The 17,661-nt window shown below is 44.6% G+C and overlaps 1 protein-coding gene across 1 annotated transcript in view; it reads right to left on the bottom strand.

The window, feature by feature from the left end:
- Positions 1–12,560, bottom strand: part of LOC142565934 (protein Skeletor, isoforms B/C-like) — a 325,890-nt gene extending 313,330 nt beyond the window's left edge. Inside the window, exon 1 of the mRNA XM_075676557.1 lies at positions 12,480–12,560. Within this exon, the coding sequence (XP_075532672.1) occupies positions 12,480–12,519 (40 nt within the window). The 5' untranslated portion in view covers positions 12,520–12,560. The remainder of the gene's footprint in view (positions 1–12,479) is intronic.
- Positions 12,561–17,661: the final 5,101 nt, after the last annotated feature.

The following is a 17,661-nucleotide window of genomic DNA, read 5'->3' on the forward strand; positions in this document are numbered from 1 at the left end:
ACGCGCAGCGCACGATTTTGTGCACTGTGCGCGAGAACACCTGACTGGTCAGTGCTACACGAAAACTGATACAGACGCGAGAGGATCACATAGCACGATCGCGTGCTGGAACACGTCAGAAAATAACCTAGTTTCGCTCTCTGTGCGCGTGACTACGCGACATGGGAACAAGCAGACAAAACGGAAGTGCATGTCTCTTTCTACGGCACGAAGTAAAACAAAAAGCACGCAGACATTCGGTTTTCAGGTTGTATTATTTCTCTAAACTTTAATTTGTCTATACAAGCAACAGAATATACAAATAACTCATGTTGCCTTGAATAATTCTCCAAGTCACAGCAGTGCCGTCTATACGTAGGCGCACTTGCGCGATCGGCTCTCCGGCTGGGAGCGCGGCGCCCGTGAGGAGAAGGGCACGCAGCGCTTTTTGTGGCGCGGTGCAATGCTTTGCAGCTGCGATCGTTGTATACACTGCGCTTGTCAGTTCGCAATGGTGATGGGCCCTCATCATCATCAGCCTGGTTACGGCCACTGCAGGGCAAAGGCCTCTCCCATACTTCTCCAACGACCCCGGTCATGTACTAATTGTGGCCATGTTGTCCCCGCAAAATCCTTAATCTCATCCGCCCACCCAACTTTCTGCCGCCCCCTGCTACGCTTCCCTTTCCTTGGAATCCAGTCCGTAACCTTTAATGGCCATCGGTTATCTTCCCTTCTCATTACATGTCCTGCCCATGCCCATTTCTTTTTCTTGATTTCAACTAAAATGTCATTAACTCGCGTTTGTTAATTCCCTCACCCAATCTGCTCTTTTCTTATCCCTTAACGTTACACCTATCATTCTTCTTTCCATAGCTCGTTGCGTCGTCCTCAATTTAAGTAGAACCCTTTTCGTAAGTCTCCAGGTTTCTGCCCCATACGTGAGTACTGGTAAGACACAGCTGTTTTACACACTTTCTCTTGAGGGATAATGGAAACCTGCTGTTCTTGATCTGAGAATGCCTGCCAAACGCACCCCAACCCATTCTCATTCTTCTGATTATTTCACTCTCATGATCCGGATCTGCGGTCACTACCTTTCCTAAGTAGGTGTATTCCCTTATAACTTCCAGTGCCTCGCTACCTATCATAAACTGCTGTTCTCTTCCGAGACGGTTAAACATTAGTTTAGCTTTCTGCAGATTATACTTTTAGACCCACCCTTCTGCTTTGCCTCTCCAGGTCAGTAAGCATGCATTGCGATTGGTCCCCTGAGTTACTAAACAAGGCAATATCATCAGCGAATCGCAAGTTACTAAGGTATTCTCCATTAAATTTTATCCCCAATTCTTCGCAATCCAGGTCTCTGAATACCTCCTGTAGACACGCTGTGAATAGTATTGGAGAGATTGTATCTCCCTGCCTGACGCCTTTCTCTATTGGGATTTTGTTGCTTTCTTTATGGAGGACTACGGTGGCTGTGGGGCCGCTATAGATATCTTTCAGTATATTTACATATGGCTCGTCTACACCCTGATTCCGTAATGCCTCCATGACTGCTGAGGTTTCGACTGAATCAAACACATTCTCGTAATCAATGAAAGCTATATATGAGGGTTGGTTATATTCCGCACATTTCTCTATCACCTGATTGATAGTGTGAATATGGTCTATTGTTGAGTAGCCTTTACGGAATCCTACCTGGTCCTTTGGCTGACAGAAGTCTAAGGTGTTCCTGATTCTATTTGCGATTACCTTAGTAAATACTTTTTTAGGCAACGGACAGCGGATCGGGAAGCTGATCGGTCTATAATTTTTGAAGTCTTTGGCGTCCCCTTTCTTATGTATTAGGATTATGCTGACGTTCTTCCAAGATTCCGGTACGCAAGAGGTCATGAGGCATTGTGTATACAGGGTGGCCAGTTTTTCTATAACAATGTGCCCACCATCCTTCAACAAATCTGCTGTTACGTGATCCTCCCCCGCTGCCTTCCCCCTTTACATAGCTCCCAAGGCGTTCTTTACTTCTTCTGGCGTTACTTGTGGGATTTCAAATTCACCTAGACTATTCTCTCTTCCACTATCGTCGTGGGTGCCACTGGTACTGTATAAATCTCTATAGAACTCCTCAGCCACTTGAACTATCTCATCCATATTAGTAATGATGTTGCCGGCTTTGTCTCTTAACGCAAACATCTGATTCTTGCCTATTCCTAGTTTCGTCTTCACTGCTTTTAGGCTTCCTAAATGTTTCCTAAATGCAAAAGGCTTCCTAAAAGCATGTTCAATACTATCCATATTATAGTTCCTGATGTCAGCTGTTTTACGCTTGATGATTAACTTAAAAAGTACTGCCAGTTCTATTCTAGCTGTAGGGTTAGATGCCCTCCAACAGCTCTTAAATGTGTTAAACAAAGAGGTTGCTGTCTATCCGGAGTAATATATACACAAGGCAAATTTTATTTCACAATCATTGTCAATTACATTTCAAAGCAAATATTCGATACGCTGGTTGCGTTGCTGCCTGTTTTCCTGGGGGTTAACCTCGCTTTTTCGCGTCTAACCGATTTCGAGTGGCGATTCTGGAGAGAGTGTAGTCTAACATAGCAAATTTTGATCATACACTCGAACTTGTTACGTGCCCTCTAGGTATACCGTTCTACCGGAAGTATTTTTCAAACTGGTTCATGAATATTCAGACAGTAGTAAAGCACTGTCTGCGACTAGACGCGGTCGCAGACGCTCTGCAGACGCTCTGATCAGGTGCCGCTCGAGTGGTTGGCTGCTGCTGCTGATGATGATTTAGAGGTTTGAAACGGGGCCGTGACAAATAGCCACCTAGCCTTCTTGAGTTAATCAGGTATGCTATGCATGTTTTTCCATCTAGCATTTTGTATAGATGTTTTAATTTCTTTCTTTTCCTGAAAATTTTTATATCTGCCTTGTACCGCTGCCGAATACCTGTAACGGATCTGGTCGTATCAATGTCTTACATGTTTTTTTTTTTCACCAATGCCCCAAACGTAGCAGCATTTATGTAGCTGGGCTTGTTCGTGCATATTCAGCAAGTACAACGGAGCGCCGCCTAGAACACGGACGAAGAAAGAGGATGGGAGGAGCGCTGTACTGTGAACAACATTTATTAGATGATTATATACTTGCACCTTTAGCCATGCACAAAGGGATCCACTGACACGTGCTTAAAAACAGGAATACAGAAAATGCATTTCGCACCCGCGTAGAACCACCGATGTGTCATTTATACACATTTGCAAAGCGTTCTCTATTTGTACATAAAACCCGGCTGCTTTATTTGCAAGTCGCACGAGTTCAATCTCGGCTCACAGGCGACACGTGCTTCCCTCGCCTTGTTTTCTTAACGAGCGCTCATTGAGGCCTCATTGAGTGAGATTACATAAACTATCCACCTTTTCTACATTGTACGGGGGGTGCTCTGTGCTTTACTGTGCATTGCTGTGCCTTTTTTCCACCGATGCATGAGCAGAGACCAGCAAGCTTTCTGGGAGCCGAGAATACCACGCCTGCCCCGTACTTGTCGGTCAACTTCTCCAGTTTGTGGCATTACCCGCGGCCTTGAGCGCTTTCTCGCTAGCCTTTTCAGCAGCGTTCGAGCCACGCCGAGTGCCTGCCTTTTGGAACAGCTGTGACGTAAAGCGTGATTGCATGCAACGACTTGGTTAGTGCAGACTGAACACGCGTTTTGCGAAATAACGAGTACTCTTCACGTACGAAATGCCTTTAAACAATGCTTCAACTCTGCGATTCAAACGGATCCACAATACTGAAACAATATCGCTGAAAAACAATAACTGAAACATTATTTAATATTCACCGCAATAAGCACGGCGTTGGAATCCCGCTGAAGAGTGACATCCATCGGACCGTATGTGTAAGGGGCTCTTGTCCTGTATTAACGCGATAACATTCCCAGGAGCCGCAAAAACTCGACGTAATCATTCCGAACCACGCAATCACGCAGGCCCTCTATGTAGCGCAAAGAAGTTATTCAACTAATTGAATTTCTCTAAGTAAAATGCACCAAAAAAATCGTAAAGTACGACTTACACATAACCTACAGACAAGATAGTATCGGATTGTAAGTTGAATATACGACAAAATATCATTCTGCTATGCGGAAGCTCAAACGCAAACCCTTTTTAACGCGACAGCGTTTTCCAGCTGCTGTTTGAGGTCTGACTTTATGCAGGATCTGACTTTATGCGCGAGAACATAACTTTATAATAGGCTAGTTTTGCTTTTCTAGTGCCGCTATTTAACCTGCAGCGAAATTGTTTGAATTCTCGCAATATTGTAATGTCTCTATACCATTGGTAGCTAGAAATCTGTGTTAAAGTGCGTTTTTTGCTTGATTCTTTTCAAAAGGTCGCTATTTATCCATGACTTTCTATTTTTACCCTTTCTCATTTGGAACTGTTGTAGCGGAAAAGCAGTGTTGTAGCATTCAACGAAGATCTCTAAAAAAGTGTCATATGCTTTATCTGGAATTTTTTTGCACATACACACGTGACCAGTCAGCCGGTTTAACTAATTCGCTAAACTTAAGGAGAGTTTTTTTCACTGATACTTCTATATCGCAGGAGATCTTGACGTTTTTCTTTAATGAATAAGTTTTGAGTACAAAAATATATAGGTAGGTGATCAGTAAGGCCTGAGCTCAATACGCCTGCGTTGTAATCGTATTTGTTTAGGCTTGTTATACAGACGTCGATAGATGTGGAGCTGTTGTGAGTAATACGGGTAGGCTCTAACATAGCATTTTCACATCCATAGCATGTTATAAGTTTTATCAGATCAAGCGCATACAAATCTTCACTCATCATATTAATGGAGACATCACCCATGATGAAATGCTTTTTTGTGTCATTGAAACAATGCATAAGTTGTTCTAAGTGGCTTAGAAAACGGCGCTTGTATCCAGTTGGGGGTCAGTATACTACAGTAAGCAGAAAGGAGTTCGTTTCTATTGCTAGGCATTCTATGTCACCATTACTCATAGAAAGACCATCAAGTACTTGTATAAGCGCTCCTGCGCATGGCTGCAGTTGATTCTGATTTAGAGTGAATCCGCCTTGGCCTCATTTCGCTTACTGCAGTAATTATAGTTTTTTATTTATTTATTTATTTATTTATTTATTTATTTATTTATTTATTTATTTATTTATTGTACCCTCAAGGCCCGAAGGCATTACAGAGGGGAGTGGGAAAATGGGAAGCATAGTAATAAAATACAGAAAATAAACACTGTAGCGTGTTAGTAATTCCTAATTATACAGTACTATGTAATATCTTGCCTAATGTTTGTAAGTACGACAGACAATGTAAACAAAATAGCATCTTGATAATTCCTGTTAGTACAATGTTAACCAGTGTCGTCCTTAGTCGCTTGTAAGTACGGCAAGTAAATGAAATAACATGTTAATAATTCCTAATTACAGAATGTTAGCTAATGCCTTACGAAAGAGTTTGTTGTCGACAATAGATACAATTTCACAAGGAAGGTGGTTCCACTGCCGCGATAATCTGGGAAAAAAAGATTGACTGAAGGTGTTAGTGTTGCCTGTTTGAAGTCCGACCTTATGGCGATGATCGATGCGGCTCGATAGGTAATGAGGTTGAGAAATGAAGTTACTGTGAAGGGTGGAATGGTAATAAAATTTGTGAAACAGTGTCAAACGTGCTATTGTTTTACGAGATGCAAGTGATGGAAGACATAGATTCTTTCATTGATGTTATGCCAGCGGTACGGTTATAATTTGAAAATATGAATCGGACTGAATTATTTTGGACAACCTCCAGTGAGGAAATGCGGTTTTCATGGTGCGGGTCCCACACAGCTGCAGCGTATTCCAATTTAGGACGCACTTATGACTGGTAAAGTAATAATTTTAAGGATGGTGGTGCTTTGGAAAACTTGTAGCGTAAATAATCGAGCATGCTATTAGCTTTACTTATTATGTACTCAGTGTGAAGGTTCCAGCTTAGTTTTTCTGTTATATGAACCTCTAAATAGTTACGCGAGTTAAAGGGTTCTAGAGGAATTTTATTTAGATAGTAAGTAGGAAGAGTACTGGTGCTCCTCTGCACGCGCATAACTTTACATTTATTAAGTTCCATTAGCCAAGTGTTGCACCAATCAATCACATAGTTCAAGTCAGACTGAAGAGCATTAGTGTCGCCGTTACTAATTATTTCACGATACATCACGCAATCGTCAGCAAGCAAGTGAATGTGAGATGTCAATGAAGAAGGTAGGTCATTATTATAAATCAGGAAAAGTAGGGGCCCTAGTACTGATCCCTGAGGCACACCAGAACGAACTTCAGTCGATGATGAATCATAATTATTCGCAGTAACAAATTGATAACGGTTAGCAAGAAAACACTCAATCCATTTTAGCAGGTTACTGTCAAGGTTTAAAATACTCAGCTTGAATAGCAGCAGTTTGTGGCAAGCCTTGTCGAACGCTTTGCTAAAGTCTAAAAATACACAGTCGGGACAGGAGGCACGATCTAAAATACAGTGTAATCTATGAGTGAAAGATATTAGTTGAGTTTCACATGAGAACGTTTTGCGAGAACCATATTGAGCTGAGGTAAAAAATGAGTTCGAATCAAGAAAGTTAACGAGATTAGTAAATATAACATGTTCAAGAAGTTTGCAGCAGGTTCTGGTAAGCGAAATCGGGCGGTAATTCAGGGGTGAGCTTTTGTTACCAGACTTATGCAACGGAACCACCTTCCCTATTTTCCATTGGGAAGGCAGAGTACAAGTGTTTATTGATTGCTGAAAAATATTAGCATGTATTACAGAACTATATGTGTTAGTGCTTTTCGAAAATTTACTATTAATAGTATCATAACCGGGAGCTGTGTTTAAAGGCAAGTCATCAATCAGCCTAGCAATACCTGCAAAGTCGAGAACTATGGGTTGCATAATAAGATAGCTGTAGTGTTCTGTGTGTGGCGGATCAATGTTCAGCGAAGTGGAAAAATTATTTGCAAATGATTGACTGAGGATGTTTGCGCAAGCTTCACTTGGAATAACTATCATGCACCAAGACTTAAAAAAAAAAGAGCAGTTGCATTAATCGAAGAAAACCTAGTGCATATTGTTTCCAGTACAGTGGAGTAGGCGCAACTAATTCTTTCGTTATTAAGATTTAATTCAGTAATTGCAATTAATTATTTCACTCGAGAAGCACTGTCCTAATTTTCAAAGTGTCAATGAGGGATTTGTAAGCCATCCAAAAATGGCATCTAAATGCGATGCTTTAAGCGACGTACTAATTCCGTACAATTTTTTCCGACTGGCAAAAAAACCGTCATGAAGTACGAAAAATGCCACGTGAGTGCGCCCCCCCCCCATCCTGCTGATTGAAAGCAAAGCCTGTCGCAAACCCGAAGTGACAGCGCATCACTTCCATAATCGTAGGGAAGGAGCACCAACAGCAGGTTTCGCAGCTACTCCTTCCTCTCGTTTCTACGTCACACTTATTATCCGTCTTATAAGGCCGACTGATCACATTGATAACAAAAGCCCCAACAAGCGCCGCCCTGACCACGCACGAAACGCCATGGAACAAGCGTAGGATGCTTCAAAATGCGGGCACTGCTCGCACGGCATCGCAAGAGCGCACGCGCAGCTAGTGCCAGAAATTTGCTTCGAACCAAAGCCAGATTAAAGTGACCGTATTATTTTTCATGAAAGTGTATACGTGCTGCAAAATAAGGTTCACGTCAAAAATAAAAGCGAAATAAACAGGCCGGGAAGCGGCCAACGTGTGGAGAAAAGGCAATACCGACGCGTTCAAGAAAGTAAATATATGACTTCCAAATTGGCCGAATTGACAATCAGGATGTCTGCACAAAAAAAGAAAGAAAGAAAAACAGATTGCAGTGTACCCTTATTATCTATGGATTCGTAAGCTCCGTTGAACACCAGCCTAGAGGACGTGTTCTAATAGGTCTCCTTTTGCAGCTACGCAGTTTTGTGTCCGCTTTATCACATCTTCAGTGGCTTTTTTGATGACCGACGCTCGAATTTTACGGCAGGCATCTGTTATCCTTGTCTTTAACTAATCTGACGTCCGTCTCGATCATGTAAGCGCGATCTTTCACATAACCCCAAGGAAAGAAATCGAGCGGCGAGAGGTCAGCCGGCCAACTTACAGGCCCGTGCCTTCCAATCTAATGCGCATGAAAAGTCCCATCCAGCCAGTTTCGAGTTCGACAGCTCCTGTGTGCTGGTGTCCCGTCTCGCTGATACCACAGAAGTGGAGTACGTGACTTCGATGAGAAACCCATCCACCTCTCCTTCGAGGATTTCGTCCACGTAACGCTGTCCAGTCAGTGTGTGATCGAAGACGATGGGACCATTGATAGCACAGGCGTAAATTCCGAACCATACAATGAGAGACCATTGGCACTGGTGCCGATTGCGCTTTACCCCTCCGATAGTGTGCATTATGCAAATTTACCTAGGCGTTTATGTTAAAATTGGCGTCATCTGTGCACATGATGTTGCTCAATAAGTGCGGTGACTCATCGGCTTTTGTGAGGACCCAATTCATGAAATGGTATAACCTGTCATGGTCGGCGCACATCGAAAAAATAACTGCTAAAGCCTCACGTACGCTCGGTTATCTTAAACGTAACCTGCGCGATGCTCCTGCCCTCACCAGACAAATCGCCTATCACACATTTCTAAGGCCACAACTGGAATTGGCAGCCCCTATCTCGTCCCCTCATCAAGCTTACCTAATCGCGACTCTCGAGTCAGTTCAAAACCACGCTGCCCGCTTCATTGTCAGAGATTATCACCGCGACTCTAGTGTGACTAGCAATACGTCATCTTTATCCCTCTCATCGTTTGAATCACGAATAGCCATAGCATTGCCTTGTCTGTTCCACAAAATGGTCCATAGCACGGGCCCGTCCACCCTGCCGCTCACTCGTCCATCTCGGCGTCTGAGTTTCCAGCGTATCTTTGGCGGAACCAATGCTTTAAATTCTTCCGCGTTACCAAGTGCCACTCAGCATTGGAATAACCTGCTAAACGACATAGTTTACATTCTTGACCCTGTATCCTTCAAAAAATATAAATTATGGGGTTTTACGTGCCAAAACCACTTTCTGATTATGAGGCACGCCGTAGTGGAGGGCTCCGGAAATTTCGACCACCTGGGGTTTTTTAACGTGCACCTAAATCTAAGTACGCGGGTGTTTTGGCATTTTCGCCCCCATCGAAATGCGGCCGCCGTGGCCGGGATTCCATCACGCGACCTCGTGCTCAGCAGCACAACACCATAGCCACTGAGCAACCACGGCGGGTGAATATCCTTCAAAGCACGCTTTTGCATATTATTTCCATAATTCATCACAACTAAACCATACTGCACGCCAAAGTAAATACTTTTAGCGAAGTTGTAGTTTTTTTTTTTTTGCCTGAATGTTTGTTTTGTATTGCGTTAACTTTGTTAAAGACTTGTTCTTTCATCTTCACCAGCTATACCATTTGTATAATTTCTTGGTACACTTTTTTTTTGCTACTTCATACAGTCGTTTTGTTTCATTTATCGCGTTATTTATATTGTTAGATATTTGTTATTTCATGTTTACTCGCTAACAATGTATAATTTCTTAGTACTCCTTTCTTTTTGCTAACTCCCTGTATCCTCCCCTCACGCAATACTCCTTCGGGAGCCCGTGAGGTAACTGAATAAATAAATAAATAAAATCTAGACGACTCTAGATGTCCCTATCTTCTAAGCGTTGGTGCTGGTTAAGGTGGTACAGGTGAGAGACTGTCATTGAGAATCCTCCAAACTGATAACTTGGAAATTGTTACCTGGCCGGCCACGTCCCGCACGCTAGCATGAGGTGTTGAGGCCATAAATGCTAGAACATCCGTGCGTAGTCTATGACTAAAAGATGGAGTCTTCCGCCGCTCTTTCTTGAAGCTGCCGGTTTGTCCCAGGTTTTCATAGTTTCTGATGATAGTCGATGCGTTCGGTCTACCGCCACACTTGCATGACTGACATATATATTTGCGGCCTTCCTCTTGTTGTCATTTGCAGATCCCAAGGAAAGGATCATGTTTCCTTCTGCTCATTAGAGAAACACATGGCGACTGGGACGAAACAAAACGCATCTTTAAACCTTTACACTAGCGTTGTCAACTCGCTCTTGTGGGGATAGGTTTTGTGGCAAAATAAAAAAAAAAATCCGTGCACTTTATCTACGCTAAGACAACAGCTAGCACAGCTTGTTTTCAACTAACACCAAACGCGACGTGTTACTTCGGTCGGGGCGCGGCAGATAAGGCACCAGCTCGATCACGATGTTTTTATTTATTTCTTTTATTTCGTTCTGGAATAACTCAGAGGGTGCCTGTTCGAGGGCGCTGCTTTATGATTCGGGTGGGAGTGCAGTCACGTGGTATTCTCCATATTACGCGGGGTTTATTGATGAGTCGGAAATAAATTAGTACGCAATTAGTACGTCGCTGAAAACACCGCAGTTAGGTGTTTCTTGGTTGTGCTTTCAAATGTCTCAGTGACAGTTTTGATTATTAGGATAGTACTTCTCGAGTTAGATAAATAATTACAATTATCTTATTAAATCTCAGTAATGAAAAAGTTACTGGCGGCTACTCCACTGTACTGGAAAAATATGCACTAGGTTTTCTTCAAGTAACAGTTGAACTTTTTTGTAAATCTGGGTGCATGATAGTTCATTGGGACACCCCGCATATATTTATGACCTCGGCATGGAAGTGACGACGCTTATCCGTAATAAAAGTAAATTATTAGAAGAGCTTTCTTTTTATGAGTCGTTAGCATTACTTACTGGAAAGAAAATCAATACTGACACACACAACATTCACATGCATTTCACACACCATTGATAAAAGACTGTTGAAAAGGCCACTGAAGTCTATAGTTTTTCTTCATGGTCAAAAAAGCACGCAAATCAATTTGAAGCTTCGTGAATATACAGCAACATATACATTCTCTAGGCATAGGCTATCCATACCTTGAGAATGATTACTAAAAGGCTACCTCCGTCGCTTTCAAAAATATAATAAACTTTGTCCGGTGCGTATATTCAAATATATTGTACGTGTCCATGCTGTTTACCATGGAAATATAAAACAATCTTGAAGTAAGAAAATAGGGATGAGGCAGCCGCCGCAAGTGGTTCTAGTGCGCGTGCCCTGCTATTGTGCGGATTTGTAGAAATAAAGCGAAAGTAAGAATTAAAAGCCGTGCACTTCCGCGCCAACAGTGATGCAGTAAGCTATTAGCCCCAGTAAAATTTCAAGTGAAAAGGTCAAGCAAAGTCAAAAGAAAGCTCAAAAGGGGGGGGGGGGTGCTTCGGCATCGCCCGAGGGGGGGGGGGGGGGCGTTGTCGGAACTTATGCAGCGGAGATCAAGCAGTCCGATGGTGTTACACGAAAGGAGAGAGGGCTCCACGGAGGTCGCGCAATTATTCGGAGCACGTGTTCCGTTCGAGAACCATGGTGACAGTCAGTACGGAATTCCCTCTCGCAGAGAGCCGGTTTTGCGGGCATTGTCTAGACGGTGGGACGCACTAACGCGCAAGGCGAAGCCGTCGAGTGAAACCATGTTTTTTTCGAGGCTAGGGAAAAGTATTGCTCGCAAGATAGGAGGCATAGTGGTGCGAGAAGCTTATTAGGAGGGGTGATTTAATTGGGCACAGAAAATGCCGTCACCTGGCTGCGTCATGTTTCGGTCCGATTTCCCAAAATGTGACACCTTTTTCTGTTATTTTCGGATTAAACATTACGGGACCGACCTAAAGAAATATCGGTTTGAAGTATGTGCTACACAAAATGCAGCAAACCTCACGTGTCCCGGTCTGTTTAAGCAGAAATGGGGGGGGGGAATGCCTAATAACACCGCATTTCAGCTGCCTGTCGTTACTTGACGTCTTTTAGTTGACGCTCTTGTGCCATGGCTTCCAGGCATGACCTTCTCGAGCTTCCGGCGGCAGGCGCTCCTTGTTTTTTCACAATCGTCCGGCAGGCAGTTCCGGCCTGACGCACCACCGCCACGGGGAGTCAAGCCGGACACGGGCCGCCCCGCACTTTCCCGGTTCGCACGCGCGTCGCACTCGGAAAGGAAGTCGCCCACCACATCTCAGCGGAGGACAGACGGTGAGCGGAGGCGAGCGCATTCCAGTGGTCAATCCAATTAACCTAAATCACGCGGTCAGATGCTGGAGAATAATCCCTACAAATCTCGGCAAGATTGTTCTGATCCGTGTTTGTTTGTAGCCTTGCAGCGGAATGATTTTTTTGCAAAGCAGTCGGGCTTATTTAATAAGAGGGCGCAGCAAAGCTTCTGAACGCATTAATTCATACGTGAATGAGCTATTTCGAGCGCAGCTTTGTCACGCAACAACACGAGCGACGCCAGAGAGCGCCGGCGCACTCACCCTGGCCGGCGAGCAGCAGCAGCAGCAGTATCCCACGCATGCCGCCTCCGTCAACGGCGCCGCGCAAATGCACCTCGCCCGGTCGAGGGGCCACCGGAGGCGAGGGAGGCCGCCGGGCGGCGCTGCTGTCCGCCAGCGTTCGGCCAGCGCTCTTATCCGCGCTTACGATAACTCCTCATTAATTAACCCAGTTCTAATGGGCCGTGCATGGTACGGAAGAATGCCCTGCGACAAGGCGGCGGAGAGCCTAATATTTGTTCTTTTTCTTCTTCCATACCTCGACATGATGGGATTTTACTCGAAGGGTCTTAGTGCAAACAGCAATTCACAGTGGCCTTCTTCTACCGACGATTACGCAGGTAAAAATTACAGCATAAAGAAAAGGCCCCTCTAGCGGCTCAAGTTGTTGCTGACTTATGGCATGTAAGTTTTCATAGCTGTGCTAAAATTTATGTAGCACATTTAGGTCTTTTTTAGAGCCCCGAAGTTTGCTGCACGTCAACATTCGACGAAATCTGAACCGTCTACTCTGACCTAGTATTTACGGCCATTGAATGGTTTCGCTGTAATAGAAGAAAGCAACGAGCAAATCTGCGCAAACCCTTGCAGTTTCTTCGTCCTTTTATAACTGTGACAGGCAGCGTAGCTATTACTGCCGTCCATCTTGTCCAAGATGTGTGGCTTCATCATTTGAGAAGTCGTTCGACTCTGAACTGCGCATTCGAGCAGCATGTTGAGTGCACTGTTTTTTTTTTTCCTAATGGCATCTTTTGCTTTGTTTTGATTGTGTGTGTGGTGAATTTCGGCGTAGCTTCAACTCTCTTTCTACTCGCGCCGTACGCTGACCGACACAAAGAGAGAGTGACGACCGCTCGTCTTCCTTCTTTGTATAGTTTTTATGTTGCAATAGAATATCTGGAATGCTCCAAGAAGAACAGATAGCATCGGAATATCTGCCAATGAGTGCGCCCCCCAAAATACGTGTCGTGTAGTAGTGCCGCATATAAGCGGATCTGGGCAGCTCCTCCGCCTCCTCACTTGTGGAGTACACAGAGCCACCAGAGTTCACCTTCGCACGTGACCAAAGAGGGCCTCCCATTGCACTTTTGCCCCTTGTAGAATTGGCAAACCGAATAATTGACTCCTTTTAATGCGGTGGCATTACGAGTGGATGGGAAGTGTGCGAAGCCAGTCGCGTGGTAGACAGGAGATTGGTGAGCGTAGAATAGCGAATACATATACAGGGTGTCGCAGCTAACTTTAGTCAGAGTTTTAAAATATGCGAATGCCAGGTAGCTGGACAGGACCAAGGTAATGTTGTTTGCCATCGCTTGGTGACACTCAAATTATTGTTTTCATTCTGCCTAATTAGATAATTAGCCTCGATAAATTAATCAAATTCTCAAATATTATAATTAGATGAAAAGTGTCAATGAGAAAATCGTACAGCGACATGAAAAGCTCACGATACAGCTTTCTGTTCCTCAATACGTGCTGCGTAAAAGTGTTTTTCCGAGCGTGAAAGCCCGCAAATGCATGCAAAATTGCCGCGCGACTGGCCACTCAAGGCACTTTGCGTGTATTCGCGGGCGTCTTTCACTCTCAGAAAAACCCTTTTATGTAGCCGTATCGAGAGTTTTTCATGTCGCTGTACGGTTTTCTCATTGACACTTCTCATATAATTATAATATTTAAGAAGTTGATTCATTTATCAAGGCTAGTTATCTAATTAGGCGCAATGAAAACAATAATTTGAGTGTCTCGAAGTGATGGCAAACAACTTTAACTTGGTCCTATCTAGCTACGTGGCATTCGCATATTTTTAAACTCTGACTAAAGTTAGCTGGGACGTCCCGTATACGGACCACCATGAGCTGCACTTCGCTCCTCGAAGAGGCAGGGCGTGTGACCAGTGAGCTCCTGAACAACACTTTGCAATGTGGTGAACGCAGTTTAAATAACGCATCTGGGACCTCAAACAGTGCGACGTAACGCTAACGCATTTCTCTCGCATTTACGGCTGAATCTCCGCTGAATTCATTTCAGGCGTCTACTTTCTTTGTCAGCTTGTGCTAACACGAATTTGTTTTCTCTCGTACCTACAGTTCTATATTGCGAGTGCTGAGACCTACCCTGAGCCATCCCGGAAAGAAATTGACCGACGCAAAACGTCGACAGCGGAAGCTTCACTTTAGAACTTTTCTGCATGTGGTTGGTCACAGTGTACTTCGCTAAGGCATTGCTGTATGCATTTATAACTTCATTCCATGGCAAATCAGAGTCAACTCAGACTGCGTCTGCCAGTAAAGTTGCATGCGATGAGTAGCAGCTTGATCAAGAATCCGATACTTTATGAACATTAGCCATGCCAAGTTTCATCGCTGTCTTAGCTTAACAATCGGCATTAGACAATTTTCGGACCATCAGTTTAAAGTGTCACACGCCCAAGTGGCGCTATTGAATACCCCAGCCAGCCAACGCTGCAAAATCGATGTGCCACATTCATTCATCAGATATATGACTAGTTAACTGCTAATGACAACAAAATATAGTCCTAAAACAACCGTAAGAAACTCTGGCCACTTCATGCTGCGCATACAATAGATAACTGAGTAATACTTGTTGGGGGGCTAGTTGGTGCATGTTTCCAGAAGAGGGTTATAGCGCCGAAAAAACACAACACACAGCAGTTGCGCCTGTCCCGTCTCGCTTGCTGTGTGTTGTGTTTTTTCGGCGCTATAACCCTCTTCTGGAAGCATACAATAGAGTATACGGGATTTCTGCTCCTCCGTTTTTCTTTTCACACATGTCATTTTTGCAGTGTCTCTGTATGGAGGCATAAGATACGCTGGTATTGTCATGCAATGCCGGTAATCTGGTTTCCTAACTTGAACTAAGTTTATAACGACCCGCCGTGGTGGTGAAGCGTCCTGTGTGTTTCTGCTACGTCCTTCGTCGATTTGTGAGCGCTGTACACACAAAAAAAATTCAGGACCCTTGTCACCCTGAGAAGGTGGTTGGACAGCGAAGCTGTGGGGGGACCACCATGTACGATATGGCGATCAGACAAACAGCAAACTTTGGTACACATTTTATTTCGTAACAATCTTCACCACTGCTTTGCGGTCACTATGATATACGGCTAAATTTTCAGTTTTAACCACAGAATTGTCCTGTGCAACGTAAGATCAATACACGCTCCCTGTGTGGTTGTTGATTGAGTGGCATCAGTGATATACATCAGGCAAACTCGTCGGCGACTAACTCGACAAACCACCGGTTTTGTGGCTGGGCAATGTCCACGTTAACATCACCGAAAACGATGACCGGTCTAGTGTGGCCACTTGCCAGTGCCGAAAAGTGCGTTCGCGTGAAACACTCGATGTCAGATCTGGGCGTGTTAGGGGAGACGTACTTACATTGTGTCCTTTTGTGTCCTTACGGGGCTATGAGGTATTGTATTTTTTGTTTGCTGACAGGGGTATGAGCCATTGCTTCATTGGGTGTGGGCCATTGATCACAATGTTCGACGTGTTGTTCTCTATTACGCATTTTTTGCTTGCTTCGGGCGGTATGAGCCATTGCTGATGATGATAGTCTTTGTTTGTATGCATGCAGACCCGATTGTGCCGTCGGGGGGTCGCGGTAAACAGCGTCGCTGTAAAATTCAGCGCCCTTCCACTCTGTGAAGGTGGATGACCAGCGGAGGTGCGCGACACAGAGATGACGTAGAATATTGAACAAAGGTACGAACATGTTTATTGTCCTAATCTGTGGTCTTCGTGGCAATAGAGGTACGCACAGATATTCGCGTATCACTCTCTGTTATTAAATGTCACGAAAGGCAATGAATGGCTCATACCCCCTTCAGCAAGGGCTCATACCCCCATAAACGCGGCCGGCCCATCACGACGACAGAATTCCACGCTGCAATGATGAGCGGCGACGCAGTCGTCTGTTGAAGACGTCGACGAGCAGCGGCAATAGCGCGTTTGCGCGGTTGGCGCCGACAATTTTTGTAACAGTCATGTTTGAAAAAGTTGCAGAAAACATTTTTTTCAAACACATTGGTTCGTACCCTTGTGCCTGGGACCTCCTTCGGTACCACGTGGGCCAAGGGTAGTTCAAGGGTGCGTTAGTGGTCCCCGAGCCCACAAGGGTATGTGCAATTGAGCTTGAACTCTTTCTGCACTATCACCTGGATCGGCCCACATGATGATTTGTTTACGTCAACATCTCAGACCAATTTTTTTTCCAGATCCTAGCTATAGACGGCTTTGCCGTGAAATAAATCATGGCGTACTGACTATGGCGTTGCGCTGCTAAGCCCGGAGGCGCGGGATTGGATGCCAGCCGCGGCTGCCGCATTTCGATGGAGTCAAAATGCAGCGTCGCCGCTGTGTACCGTGCATAGGGTGCACGTTAAAAGGTAGAAATTATTCCAGTGTGGCCCCTTCTGTACGGCGTGGATTTCGCACGTAAAACCCCAGAATTTATTTTTAATTTAACCATCTTTATTAGAACTTACACTTACATTGCGCGCATTAGTGGAATGACGTCTGCTATAGGAGCTGCCCGTGAAGCCAAACGTGACTTGATGGCCTATGTTCATCATATATTATTAGTGAAATGATGAGCTTTCATGGTAATGATTATGATGTTATTATTATTATTAGGTTGCTCCTGAGCACTTTAATGAACACCTCTAATTGATTGATTATTATTTATTTTCAAGATGGCGCCGAGTAAGGACGCGTGCATTTTGTGCTCCCGGTCTATATTTGGCAAAAAGCGATTCTCTCGCTGTATTTCTTGCGGAAAACGTTCACAGGCGAAGTATGTTGCATGGCTGGACAGCAACCTCGAGCTGCTGAAGTCGGGTGAAAAGGCATTCAACTGTAACTTCTGCCAGAAAGACAACATTTGTGCGGTTAGGCTTAGCGGTGTATACACCCTAGCCTCCCCATCGGTGACCGTGCCTCCCGACGTGGCAGATTCCGACGCGGTCGTTGACCTGACCACCCTACGCGGCTCCGAGGCGGTCGTTGACCTGACCACCCTCCGCGGCCTTCAGGCGCTTGAGGGAATATCCTACCTCAGCGATGCCGTGCCGCAGCTGCGGAATGATAGCGCACGGTTGCGCATAGGAAACGCGCAGCAATCCGCACAGCAATCCGAATCT

The sequence above is a fragment of the Dermacentor variabilis genome, unplaced genomic scaffold, assembly GCF_050947875.1.
Source record: "Dermacentor variabilis isolate Ectoservices unplaced genomic scaffold, ASM5094787v1 scaffold_12, whole genome shotgun sequence".
In the NCBI taxonomy this organism is placed as follows: domain Eukaryota; kingdom Metazoa; phylum Arthropoda; class Arachnida; order Ixodida; family Ixodidae; genus Dermacentor; species Dermacentor variabilis.